At 40.1% G+C, this 14,710-nt stretch overlaps 1 protein-coding gene across 1 annotated transcript in view; it reads left to right on the top strand.

Moving 5' to 3' along the window:
- Positions 1–14,710, top strand: part of MYO3B (myosin IIIB) — a 372,181-nt gene that overhangs the window by 111,377 nt on the left and 246,094 nt on the right. Inside the window, exons 4-7 of the mRNA XM_061435661.1 lie at positions 9,901–9,997; positions 10,964–11,080; positions 11,580–11,684; positions 14,393–14,476. Of these exons, the coding sequence (XP_061291645.1) occupies positions 9,911–9,997; positions 10,964–11,080; positions 11,580–11,684; positions 14,393–14,476 (393 nt within the window). The 5' untranslated portion in view covers positions 9,901–9,910. The remainder of the gene's footprint in view (positions 1–9,900; positions 9,998–10,963; positions 11,081–11,579; positions 11,685–14,392; positions 14,477–14,710) is intronic.

Below are 14,710 nucleotides of genomic sequence, written 5' to 3'. Positions count from 1 at the left end.
GAAGATCTTTTTTGTACAGTTCTTCTGTGTATTCTTGCCATCTCTTCTTAATATCTTCTGCTTCTGTTAGGTCCATACCATTTCTGTCCTTTATTGTGCCCTCTTTACATGAAATGTTCCCTTGGTATCTCTAATTTTCTTGAAGAGATCTCTAGACTTTCCCATTCTATTGTTTTCCTCTATTTCTTTGCATTGATTGCTGAGGAAGGTTTTCTTATCTCTCCTTGCCATTCTTTGGAACTCTGCTTTCAAGTGGGTATATCTTTCCTTTTCTCCTTTGCCTTTTACTTCTATTCACAGCTATTTGTAAGGCCTCCTCAGACAACCATTTTACCGTTTTGCATTTCTTTTTCTTGGGGATGGTCTTGATCCCTGCCTCCTGTACAATGTCATGAACCTCTGTTCATATTTCTTCAGGCACTCTGTCTATCAAATCTAATCCCTTGAATCTATTTGTCACTTCTACTGTATAATCGTAAGGGATTTGATTTAGGTCATACCTGAATGATCTAGTGGTTTTCCCTACTTTCTTCCATTTAAGTCTGAATTTGGCAATACGGAACTCATGGTCTGTGCTATAGTCAGCTCCTGGTCTTGTTTTTGCTGCCTGTATAGAACTTCTCCATCTTTGGCTGTAAAGAATACAGTCAATCTGATTTTGGTATTGACCATTTGGTGATGTCCATGTGTAGAGTCTTCTCTTGTGTTTTTGGAAGAGGGTGTTTGCTATGACGAGTGCTTTCTCTTGGCGAAACTCTATTAGCCTTTGCCCTGCTTCATTCTGTACTCCAAGGCCAAATTTGCCCGTTACTCCAGCTTGTCTCTTGACTTCCTACTTTTGCATTCCAGTCCCCTATAATGATAAAGACATCTCTTTTGGGTTAGTTTTAGATTGTCAGTCTTCATAGAACTGTTCAACTTCAGCTTCTTCATCATTACTGGTCGGAGCATAGACTTGGATTACTGTGATATTGAATGATTTGCCTTGGAAACAGAGATCATTCTGTTGTTTTTGAGATTGCATCCAAGTACTGCATCAGACTCTTTTTTTTTTTTTTTTTTTTTAACTATGATAGCTACTCCATTTCCTCTAAGGGATTCTTGCCCACAGTAGAAGATATAATGGTCATCTGAGTTAAATTCACCCATTCCAGTCCATTTTAGTTCACCGATTTCTAAAATGTCGATGCTCACTCTTGCCATCTCCTGTTTCCTGTTGAGTCACGAAAGAGTCAGACACAACTTAGCAACTAAACAACAGGATGAAGTTACACCTAGATGTGCTTAGTCACTCAGTCGTTTTCGACTCTTTGTGACCCCATGGACTGTAGCCCGCCAGGTTCCTCTCTCTGTGGGGATTCTCCAGGCAAGAGTACTGGAGTGGGTTACCATGCCCTCCAGGTGTACCAAAAAATAATGGTACACCTAGATGGTCTGCCATTATTTTTCTCATGCTAGGTCCATGATTAAATAATTATAGTCAAAAGTTTCTTTCATCTGTCCTGTTATCAGGAGATATACTGAAATGGAAATAATGACTTGGAAGAAATATTCAACATCCCTGTCTTTGTTGGAGTAATAGTACTCTATCCCCACTTTGAGTAACGTTTTCCGTACTATATGAGAGCCACTGAATGTGATGATAAAGGAAAGGTTTCTCTAAATGTATCCAAATTGTCAGCATGTCTCTAAGCTTTGTATATAGCCACAGAATCTTTGTCTTAGACTCTTGAGGACCACCACCTGTGATTCCAAGCCTCTCCCTTACTCATTTTCTTCTCCATGCCCAACAGATTTTACTTACTTATCTGGAATCTGATAAGCGGGTTAGTCATTTTTCGCCTCTACTGGCTCCTCTCTCGGGTGGAGGGTAGGGCTCTGATCCTAAGTGTGGAGGGGTGGAGGTAGAGGTGGCCTTCCCAGTGGTCCTCTTGTCACAGGGCAGCTGTCTAAAAGACAATCAGGCATTTTTCAATGCAGAGTTTAACCTCTAATTAGCACATTCCCTTGTCATTATTAGGCTAAAAGATTTTGTTTCATTCCTACTCTTCAGTTATAATTTAGAGGCCTTCCTTCTATCTCTTTGTTCTTTTACATAGTCGGGGTGGAGGGAAGAATGTATCCTGCCACACCTATGTGAAGCTCTTGCTGCCCTGTTAGACCTACCTACATTGAAGTTACTGCTTCCACAGGCAGAGCTGATGGACAGGAACAGGCTAAGGGTTTAAATAGTCACTTTGGGACATAATATGTCTTATATGATCAATATTATTCATAGGGCCAACAGCTCAAATAAAGAAGTCCACAGGTCAGTGATGAGACATTAAAAAGAACTCACAGAAATGGTTTTAACCTAATACAGATATAGAGATTAAGCTATAGTGATGGCAACAGCACTCCAGGGTTTATTCTCTCAGTGTCTGAGTCAGCTTCATACCCTCTACAGCTCCTTTCCTCCTCATAAACTGGACCTAAGGCATTCCAATGGCACCCCACTCCAGTACCCTTGCCTGGAAAATCCCATGAAAGGAGGAGCCTGGTGGGCTGCAGTCCATGGGGTCGCGAGGAGTCGGACACGACTGAGCGACTTCACTTTCACTTATCACTTTCATGCACTGGAGAAGGAAATGGCAACCCACTCCAGTGTTCTTGCCTGGAGAATCCCAGGGACGGGGGAGCCTGGTGGGCTGCCGTCTATGGGGTCACACAGAGTCGGACATGGCTGAAGTGACTTAGCAGCAGCAGCAGCAAGGCATTCCAAAAAATCCCTCTATCCTGTGTTCCATCTGTGCCCACTCTTGTTTTAGAGGAGCTCCTAGGCTCCACCTCTGGCTCTGTCTCACCCACTCTTCAGATCCAGTGATTATTTTCTTAGACTTGATGTTTCAGACTTTCACTCATTCCCACCTTACTTGAGTTGGGGACTCAGATACCAGTTTCCTCTTTTCTTGAACCCTGAATTCTTAGGTCAACCCTACTCACCACTACCTCCCCCACTACCACACAAAACCCAAACTCTGAGAACCAGCCTAAACCAGAGCTTTGAGTCTCATCTTCTGTAAGCTTTAACCCCCAAACTCCATTTATCTGGAAATCCAGGCGTGGCAGACAATGTGCTTAGGGCTTCATAAAAACTAATAGAAAATCTGGCAAAAAACTGAATTTTGCAAATGTCTTCTAAATCATCAAAACTGTAATTCCTTACCATAACTCTTAGTTTAATAGAATACTTTTTGCTTACTTTAGTGAAGTTGCTCAGTCGTGTTTGACTCTTTGCAATCCCATGGACTGTGATCTACCAGGCTCCTCCATCTGTGGAATTTTCCAGGCAAAAGTACTGGAGTGGGTTGCCATTTCCTTCTCCAGGGGATCTTCCCGACCCAGGGATTGAACCCAGGCCTCCTGCATTGCAGGCAGATGCTTTACTGTCTGAGCCACCAGGGAAGCCCTTTGTTTACTTTATCCACCATTTATCTATCTCTCCATCCCTCTAAGCTTTGGAATACTAGATCCAGAGTTGGATACAGTTGGAAATCTGTAATGTTCACATTAAATAAGGAAGTGTTCAACAACTGATAATAGATGCTATTCTCAAATAAGGCACTAGGTGGAGCATGTGAATTTAAAGGAAATTTTAAGTTGACAGTTCAGTTCAGTTGCTCAGTTGTGTCCGACTCTTTGTGACCCCACGGACTGCAGCACGCCAGGCTTCCCTGTCCATTGCCAATTCCTGGAGTTTATTCAAACTCATGTCCATTGAGTCAGTGATGCCATCCAGCCATCTCATCCTCTGTAGTCTCCTCCTCCCACCTTCAATCTTTCCCAGCATCAGGGTCTTTTCAAATGAGTCAGTTCTATGCGTCAAGTAGCCAAAGTATTGGAGTTTCAGCTTCAGCATTAGTCCTTCCAATGAATATCCAGGATTGATTTCCTTTAGGATGGACTGGTTGGGTCTCCTTGCAGTGTAAGGGACTCTCAAGAGTCTTCTCCAACACCACAGTTCAAAAGCATCAATTCTTCAGCACTGAGCTTTCTTTATAGTCCAACTCTCACATCCATACATGACTACTGGAAAAACCATGGCTTTGACTAGACAGACCTTTGTTGGCCAAGTTATGTTTCTGCTTTTTAGTATGCTGTCTAGGTTGGTCATAGCTTTTCTTCCAAGGAGCAAGCATCTTTTAATTTCATGGCTGCGGTCGCCATCTGCAGTCATTTTGGAGCCCCCAAAAATAGTCTGTCTCTGTTTCCACCGTTTTCCCATCTGTTTGCCGTGAAGTTATGGGACCGGATGCCATGATCTTAGTTTTCTGAATGTTGAGTTTTAAGCCAACTTTTTCACTCTCATCTTTCACTTTCATCAAGAGGCTCTTTAGTTTTCTTTGTTTTCTGCCATAAGGGTGGTGTCATCTGTTAACCAGTGACAACAAATTATTTAACTCTAGAAAACTGTAGAAAAATTAAACCAAATTTATTTTGAATAACTTCAACTAAAAATGCATAAATATAAAACCGTGTAACACTTTGAATAAACATGTAATCTAGGGTAATGTCAATTTTAAAATATAAAAATTGGAGTAAATAATTTTTTCTCTTTATTCTCTCCAAACCTTTCCAGTATCCAAAGCAGGAAAATGAAGCAGGTAGCAGTTTCAGAGGAACACTAGTTGAGGAAGATAGAGATATGGCTGGCATATTTTTTTTCCCCTGGTTGAGAAAATGAAGTGGCCTTTATCAGAGTGGAAAACCTTACATCTACATCAACTTCTAGATTGCTAGTTTCAATTTTGGGAGCAAATAATTGCTCCCAAAGTTAATTGCTTATACACATGAGAAAAGGTCATACACTGCTAAGGACAGCAGGTTAAATCTTTTAAAAGGTTTTTCTTGTTTATAAAATATTACTGGAGATTTTATGAGAATCAAGCTCATATTTGCAGATAACATCTGCATAATTCCTGGAGGTTAAATCTGTGAGACAGATAGATTGGTATATAGATTAACTCTACGAGTTCAGAAGATAATAGTTTCAGTCCTTCAATATTGCGTTGTACATGTTCATAGTTAAAGTCAGGACTTTGTAGTAGAGTTTATTTATTTGTGATACTGCAACTGAGGTTTGTCAGTGCTTCCATTTTTAGTTGGTTATAAAAATGCCACACAGTGTGAAGATTGACATCCCTGTATGCAGATCAGGCTGACTTCAAGTTCAGGTCAGGAGTTACTGGAAGAAAAAAAATTCCTAGGAAACTTGCCATTTTATTCAATGATATTTTGAATTCTGATTCTCTCAGTCAGCCTGTTACCACGTACCTTTGAGAATATCATGCATTGTATCCAACATATTTACTTGCATTCAGTACGGGGAGAGAATGGAGAGTCCTTATTCTGGAACCAGGGCTGACTTTCTTTGTTATTAAATTCCTGACTTTCTTTGTTAAAAGATGCTTGAAATAAACTCTAACATAACCTATTTCATATGATTGCAAGCTATAAGTTTAGGAAGGATATAAACTAGCTGAATTTAATATGATGAGAATTTAATTAGTTTACTAAAAATATGTTACAGTATTTGGTTTTATGATGAACTTTAAGGGAAAAAACTGATTGGGTTTTATGTGAAGAGGATTTGGCCAGAAATATGGACCTTCTTGCTTTTTTATTTAGCAAAGTGGCTAGATAGAAGCAGCTCTGAGTTTTTATAAAAAGCCGTTTTCCAAACCTATTTTTCTTTCATATCACTAATATGATAGAATAGAGATGAATAAACTGTTCTGTTTAATAACAATTTTTAAATGCTTAGGTTATAAATTTGATTTTACTAAGTAAAATTAAGTTTCATCCACTTTGGAGCTTTATATGAATTAGCAGAAAAGTTGATTCTAGTACTAGAGATGACTAATACCTGCTTAAAATATTCCTTCTTCAAATCTATCACTAATAGGGATCAGGAAGTAACTTCTAATTTAATAGGCAGGAAGTTTTTAAATGCCTGGGGAGCAACAGCCCCTAGAGAAAATCTCACAAATATATGCAAGGGGATGCAGATAAAGATACTGAGTGCTGTTTTGTTTATAATAGTAAAAAGCTGGAATCAGCCTAAATGTGGATCAATATAAGACTGGGTAAAGAAATTGGTACAGAGGGCATCAGAGGGCAGACACACTGAAACCATACTCACAGAAAACTAGTCAATCTAATCACACTAGGACCACAGCCTTGTCTAACTCAATGAAACTAAGCCATGCCCTGTGGGGCCACCCAAGATGGGCAGGCATGGTGGAGAGGTCTGACAGAATGTGGTCCACTGGAGAAGGGAATGGCAAACCACTTCAGTATTCTTGCCTTGAGAACCCCATGAACAGCATGAAAAGGCAAAATGATAGGATACTGAAAGAGGAACTCCCCAGGTCAGTAGGTGCCCAATATGCTACTGGAGATCAGTGGAGAAATAACTCCAGAAAGAATGAAGGGTGGAGCCAAAGCAAAAACAATACCCAGTTGTGGATGTGACTGGTGATAGAAGCAAGGTCCGATGCTGTAAAGAGCAATATTGCATAGGAACCTGGAATGTTAGGTCCATGAATCAAGGCAAATTGGAAGTGGTCAAACAGGAGATGGCAAGAATGAACGTCGACATTCTAGGAATCAGCGAACTAAAATGGACTGGAATGGGTGAATTAACTCAGATGACCATTATATCTACTACTGTGGACAGGAATCCCTCAGAAGAAATGGAATAGCCATCATGGTCATCAAGAGAGTCCGAAATGCAGTACTTGGATGCAATCTCAAAAACAACAGAATGATCTCTGTTCGTTTCCAAGGCAAACCATTCAATATCACAGTAATCCAAGTCTATGCCCCAACCAGTAATGCTGAAGAAGCTGAAGTTGAACAGTTCTATGAAGACCTACAAGACCTTTTAGAACTAACACCCAAAAAGATGTCCTTTTCATTATAGGGGACTGGAATGCGAAAGTAGGAAGTCAAGAAACACCTGGAGTAACAGGCAAATTTGGCCTTGGAATGCGGAATGAAGCAGGGCAAAGGCTAATAGAGTTTTGCTAAGAGAATGCACTGGTCATAGCAAACACCCTCTTCCAACAACACAAGAGAAGACTCTACACATGGACATCACCAGATGGTCAACATCAAAATCAGATTGATTATATTCTTTGCAGCCAAGATGGAGAAGCTCTATACAGTCAGCAAAAACAAGACTGGGAGCTGACTGTGGCTCAGATCAGGAGCTCCTTATTGCCAAATTCAGACTTAAATTGAAGAAAGTAGGGAAAACCACTAGACCATTCAGGTAGGACCTAAATTAAATCCCTTATGTTTATACAGTGGAAGTGAGAAATAGATTTAAGGGACTAGATCTGATAGAGTGCCTGATGAACTATGGACGGAGGTTCGTGACATTGTACAGGAGACAGGGATCAAGACCATACCCATAGAAAAGAAATGCAAAAAAAGCAAAATGGCTGTCTGGGGAGGCCTTACAAATAGCTGTGAAAAGAAGAGAAGTGAAAAGCAAAGGACAAAAGGAAAGATAAAGGCATCTGAATGTAGAGTTTCAAAGACTAGCAAGAAGAGATAAGAAAGCCTTCCTCAGCGATCAATGCAAAGAAATAGAGGAAAACAACAGAATGGGAAAGTCTAGAGATCTCTTCAAGAAAATTAGAGATACCAAGGGAACATTTCATGCAAAGATGGGCTCGATAAAGGACAGAAATGGTATGGACCTAACAGTAGCAGAAGATATTAAGAAGAGGTGGCAAGAATACACAGAAGAACTGTACAAAAAAGATCTTCACGACCAAGATAATCACAATGGTGTGATCACCAACCTAGAGTCAGACATCCTGGAATGTGAAGTCAAGTGGGTCTTAGGAAGCATCACCACAAACAAAGTTAGTGGAGGTGATGGAATTCCAGTTGAGCTATTTCAAATCCTAAAAGATGATGCTGTGAAAGTGCTGTACTCAATATGCCAACAATTTGGAAAATTTGGCAGTGGCCACAGGACTGGACAAGGTCAGTTTTCATTCCAATCCCAAAGAAAGGCAATGCCAAAGAATGCCCAAACTACCACACAATTGCATTCATCTCACACACTAGTAAAGTAATGCTCAAAATTCTCTTAAGTCAGGCTTCAACAGTATGTGAACTGTGAACTTCCAGATGTTCAAGCTGGATTTAGAAAAGGCAGAGGAACCAGAGATCAAATTACCAACATCCGCTGGATCATGGAAAAAGCAAGAGAGTTCCAAAAAAACATCTACTTCTGCTTTATTGACTATGCCAAAGCCTTTGATTGTGAAGAGCACAACAAACTCTGGAAAATTCTGAAAGAGATGGGAATATCAGACCACCTGACCTGCCTCTTGAGAAACCTGTATGCAGGTCAGGAAGCAACAGTTAGAACTGGACATGGAACAACAGACGGGTTCCAAATTTCCTATTTTCCAAATAGGAAAAGGAGTACGTCAAGGCTGTGTATTGTCACCCTGCTTATTTAACTTCTATGCAGAGTACATCATGAGAAACGCTGGGCTGGAAGAAGGACAAACTGGAATCAAGATTGCCGGGAGAAACATCAATAACCTCAGATATGCAGATGACACCACCCTTATGGCAGAAAGTGAAGAGGAACTCAAAAGCCTCTTGATGAAAGTGAAAGAGGAGAGTGAAAAAGTTGGCTTAAAGCTCAACAGTCAGAAAACAAAGATCATGGCATCTGGTCCCATCACTTCATGGGAAATGGATGGGGAAACAGTGGAAACAGACTTTATCTTTTTCGGCTCCAAAATCACTGCAGATGGTGATTGCAGCCATGAAATTAAAAGACGCTTACTCCTTGGAAGAAAAGTTATGACCAACCTAGATAGCATATTCAAGAGCAGAGAGATTACTTTGCCAACAAAAGTCTGTTTAGTCAAGGCTATGGTTTCTCCAGTGGTCATGTATGGATGTGAGAGTTGGACTGTGAAGAAAGCTGAGTGCTGAAGAATTGATGCTTTTGAACTGTGGTGTTGGAGAAGACTCTTGAGAGTCCCTTGGTCTGCTAGGAGATCCAACCAATCCATTCTAAAGGATATCAGCCCTGGGTGTTCTTTGGAAGGAATGATGCTAAAGCTGAAACTCCAATACTTTGGCCACATCATGCTAAGAGTTGACTCGTTGAAAAAGACTCTGATGCTGAGAGGGATTGGGGGCAGGAGGAGAATGGGGTGACAGAGGATGAGATGGCTGGATGGCATCATTGACTTGATGGACATGAGTTTGAGTGAACTCCAGGAGATGGTGATGGACAGGGAGGCCTGGCATGGTACGATTCATGGGGTCGCAAAGAGTCAAACACGACTGAGTGACTGAACTGAACTGAATAAAGTGGAGTGGGTCACAAAGGGATTTAAAACAAACAAGATAAAATATGAGTGTTTCTTGATTCATTTGTATTTGCTATATTATTCTCTAAAGTTTTCTGTAGCTTTAAAAATTCCCCAGAAAATGGGGAGTGGTGATGGTGGAAGCAAGAGGGGACCTCAAGGGAAGTACCTTAATGAGAATTATGTGTCTGATGCTGAACAGAAAATAATGTGAGGAAGTACTGTGGTTGGCATTTAAGAAAAGCAGATATGAGTATTATATGGGCCCATTTGGCAGTGCTCCTCACCGCAGCTGAAGGCTTGAATGCTGGAGCACCCCTTTCCTCTGGAATTTCTGCAGTGATGAGAGAGGGCTGAGGGCTTGGACTAGGCTTGCTCTTCCTATCCCTTCTCTGAAGTCTCTGAACGTGTTGTGTGATAAGACAGTGGCTGAATTGTTCTTGTGGCCTAGTTTCTGATATATTTTTTACTGCCTTAGTACTAATATTCTCTGGATAAACTCTAGGCATGAAAGGATGCACACCAAAAGACCCTATCATGTGGAAGATGCTGAAAAATACTGCCTTGAGGATGACTTGGTCAATATGGAGGTCCTGGATGAGGTACTAAATATTTAATAGGCAATTTTCACCAAGGACATTTGTTTCACACGACTGGTCTGATCTTTCTGTCGTAGACCATGTTCTCCTAAGGTCACTTGAGACTTGGTTTGTGTAGCCCTGGGATGAAACTCAAGGATGTTTGGCTGCTGTGACTATGATCCCGTGTTGTTCTGTGTTCATTTATAGTCCCCTAAATGTCCTAAATGGTGAAGAGAAAAGGATTTGGAGTTTTCCCTTGAAGGCTTTTATATTCCAGGCTTAAAAGATGTTTTTATATCAGCTGAAAGTATTTTCTGTTTATAGAACAGTGCAATTTAACCCTTAAATTAAGACAGTTGTTTGTTCTTCATAAAGAAGAGCTTCATTTAGGGAAATAGTGAAGCTAATATAGCTTGAATTCCAAATTTGAAAATTGTGATAATCCCCATTTAAAATATGCATGTTTAATAGAGCTGTTAATTGCATTGGGCCTGCTTCTGCTGTTTCTAACTCTGGGGACCCTTAAATGCAATGTATGAATCACTAAAGTGTGATATAAAAGTGTTCAATTCTACATTCCCACCACATAAATTTTAAGTGTAATGCTTTGAAAAATGAAGTTACAATTTATCTGTACTTTATTAATAGGAATGGCCTATTAAATCGCATTCTGAATAGAACATTTGGATGGGGTCAAACAGTTTTTTAATAATAACAAAACTCTTGTCAGATACGTCAGTGTTTTTTAGCAAGTCCTAAATGGGCTGAATTCTTTTAAATAGTATATTCCTAATTTTTTTCTTCTTTCAAGGCAAATATCTGCATTTAGGATCATTAGGGTCCTAATCAATAGGGTATAATTTAAATGGACTATTTTAATCTTTTGGAGAAAATTATTCTTGTAAGAATACACTTGTTGTTATTTTTAATATCTCTCCCTTGACTAGAAATAATGCTTACTCTCGGTACTATTTATCCTCTTCTTAGGATACAATTATTCATCAGCTGCAGAAGCGTTATGTGGATTTACTTATTTACACATATGTTGGAGATATCTTAATTGCCTTAAACCCCTTCCAGAATCTAAGCATATACTCTCCACAGGTAAGGAATGTTTTTGAGCATGTGGCTCCTTAACAGGAAATTTGAAATCTCAAGGAAAAATGAAAAGGGAGAAAAAGTGAGAATAAAATACCATGGGTGGACATACCCCAAACTGAAAATAATAGTGCAACAAAATTCGTACACTTTGGGGGTGACTTTTAAGTTAAGATGTAATGATAACAGCTAACGTTAAATTAGCGTTTACTGTATACCGGGCATTGGGTTGCCTTGGATATTTCTCATGACCCTGCATGATGGGTACTGTTAGTAAGCCTATTTGGCAGATGAGGAGACTTCACATAGTGAAGTTAGTGTCCTTGAACAAGCTATGGAGCCAGTAAGTGAAGAACTGGGATTTGAAGTCAGGCCTGTAGACTCCAGAGACTCTGCTCTACAGCCTCTCTGATGCCACAGTTCCCCTGAAAAGTGACACAGCTTTGGTTTTATGGGCAAAGGGTATTAGGACATTAGAAGAGTTCTTTAAATTAATGTTTTTCAGTTTTCTAGACTGTATCATGGAGTGAAACGTGCCTCAAATCCCCCCCACATATTTGCATCAGCAGATGCTGCTTATCAATGCATGGTTACTTTCAGCAAAGATCAGGTAAGAACTTAACTGTCCTTCCCCACCAAGTCCCACAGTAGGATGTTTTCTGTCCTCCTTTGGAGCTCTTGAGTTTTCCTAAAAACTTGCCATTCTGGTTGCTGATACTGACTCAAGGAAATAGGCAATGAAATAGTAGCTCAGTGGGACAGGAGTAGTGATAAACTAGAGGAACAAGTGAATGTAGAAACCCTTTTCAAGAAATGTGAGACATCCTCCTCAAATACACTCATTTTCCCTGGTAAAATATAATAGAAGGTGAAATTCGCTCAGTCATGTCCAACTCTTTGCCACCCCATGGACTGTAGAGTCCATGGAATTATCTAGGCCAGAATACTGGAGTAGGTAGCCTTTCCATTTTCCAGGGGATTTTCCCAACCCAAGGATCGAACTCAGGTCTCCCACATTGCAGGCAGATTCTTTACCAGCTGAGCCACAAGGGAAGCCTAAGAATACTGGTGTGGGTAGCCTATCCCTTCTCCAGCAGATCCTCCTGACCCAGGTATTGAACTGGGGTCTCCTGCATTGCAGGCATGTTCTTTTCCAACTGAGCTATCAGGGAATCCCTAAAATATAATAAGATAATTCTAATATGAGAACATAGAGCTAACACAAAACTGATGACATGGTAATGACTATAATAAAAACAAGATGGAGAATGACAGAAATTAAGTTCTTTCCTAGGAAGGTTTCAGAAAGTTCACGGTCCAGTCCTTTTTGTATGAAATACTGCACACAGGCTGATAATGGTCACGTACCGCACTGTTTAGCTGCTAAGAAATTGTGATGAATTGGGTAAAAACTGTACAAATCTTAAACTCAATGCTATTAACACAAAGCTCACCCATAAATTGTAACTGTCTGGACCTCCAGTTCACAGTGGTGGCATATCCAACCTTTGGCCCTTCCTTTACTTTTAATATGTATTTTTTCCCTGGTGTGTTTATTCTGTTTGAAATAGAAACAGTCTAATTTCATGAGAAATTTTTATGAGAGAAGCACAATGTATAAATTTCCTGAGACCTGTGAAATCCAGTTTTGGATTTGTTGAGGAACACTTGAAATAGTGCAAATTATAAAATGGAATACATGGATTAACTATGGGTTAGAAACTTGGCTTCTCCAAATTATTACCTTTCCCAGAGATTTGTGAAATGTCCACAGAATTCATAGACAGGAGTAAATGAAGGGAGATATATGTGTTTTTCAAGTTACAAAGTTATCCCACTGTGTTATCTTTTTTCTGACACCACTTCTGGCACCAAATGTTGTGTCTCTACCAACACTAGCCAATTCTGCAATTCCCTAATGCCAACCGGATGTCTAACAATTCAGTTCCATTCAATTCTGATACTAGCTATCCAGATTTAGCACAGACCTCACAGGTTCGGGGCTCAGTCCACAGGACCACCTGTACTTCAACGCCAGTTGTGAATGGGGTGCCTAGGCTACCCACTCTTCTGCCTGGCTGACTACAAATTTAGGGATTCCCAGAATCCCCCTGAGGTTTGATAATTCACTAGAATGACTCACAGAACTCAGAAAAATACTTGTGTTTACTGGGTTTTTATAAAGGACACAACTCAGAAACAGCCAAATGGAAGAGATGCTTAGGGCAAGATATAGGAGAGAAAATGGTGCAAAGGTTCTATGCATTCTCTAGGCACAGGCCCCTCCCAGGCCTGCAACATATTCATACTGGAAGCTCTCTGAATCTCATTGTTCAAGAGATTTTATGACTCAGTCAGTCTCTAGCCCTTTTCTCCTCTCCAGAAGCTGGAATGGTAAAGCTGAAAGTTCCCTCCCCCTAAATCTTTTTCGGTCTTTTTTGGTGATCAGCTCCCATCTTGAAGCTATCTTGGGCTCCACCTTGAACCACTTGGTTAGCAGTTATATTTGCTTGAAAGGGACTTGTTTGTGAATAACAAAGGATGCTCCACCAGTTCTATCATTCAGGACATTCCAAAAGTTTAGGAGCTCAGAGTCAGGAACCAGAGGCAAAGACCCAATATATGTTTTTTATTATACCACACCCACTAATCTCCTTTATACATAAAGAGCTCCTAGAAAAAACTGATAGAAAGACCAATAATATTTTTAAAAGAAGGCAAAGGATATATAGACTGGGCACAAAAAAGGAAAATATGAATGACATTAAACTTATGAAAAGATGGCCAATCTCACTCATAATAAAAGTGCAGATTAAAACTCTACCGAGATACAGTGTTTTGCCTATCAGAATAGCAGAAATCCAACATACCCAGGTGGTGATGCTGCAGGAGGGTAGGCACTGTCATACAGCCCTTAGGAAAGCCATTTGGTGTAATCTATCAAACTTATGAATGTGTTTACCTTTCGGTCCAATAATCCCATTTCTGGGAATTTATTCTACAAATGAACCTGCATAAATATAATGACCTATCCATAGGGCTGTTCATTGCAGTATTGTTTGTAGTGACATAGGGAAAAACTCAAGTATCCATTCTGACTGGTTAAATAGACTATGGTACATCTGTACAAAGGAGCCACAAAAGACTAAAAAGGTTAAAGAAGCTCTCAGTGTACTGAAATGGAAAGATCCCTAAGATGTATTGCTCAGTGAAGAGTTAAGGTGAACAGTGGTGGATGTTATATGAAAACCATAGCTGAACACACAGGATGGTTACTGTGCTATGAATTGTTCACCGACACTTCATTTTCTGTATCAGTGCGTTGTCATCAGCGGAGAAAGTGGCTCTGGGAAGACGGAAAGTGCCCACCTGATCGTTCAGCATTTGACTTTCTTGGGAAAGGTAATGATGACCTGCTTTCTGTATTGTGGCTTGAAGTCCCTTCAGAGTTACTGCATATTTCTAAAATGATGGAAATACTGGATTTTATTAGGGGTACATAGAAACATTCCATCTTTATTATGCTCGCCTCCTGATTGCTAGGCCTTGTAAGATGTCAGCATGTCCTCCTCCTTTCATGTAGTGAAGAAAATAATGCCAGCACGAATTTACTAGATTTGGCAATTAGTTTTTCTT

The sequence above is a fragment of the Bos javanicus genome, chromosome 2, assembly GCF_032452875.1.
Source record: "Bos javanicus breed banteng chromosome 2, ARS-OSU_banteng_1.0, whole genome shotgun sequence".
NCBI lineage: Eukaryota > Metazoa > Chordata > Mammalia > Artiodactyla > Bovidae > Bos > Bos javanicus.
The sequence above is the reverse complement of the archived record's forward strand: the minus strand, read 5'-3'. Positions and strand labels throughout refer to the sequence as shown.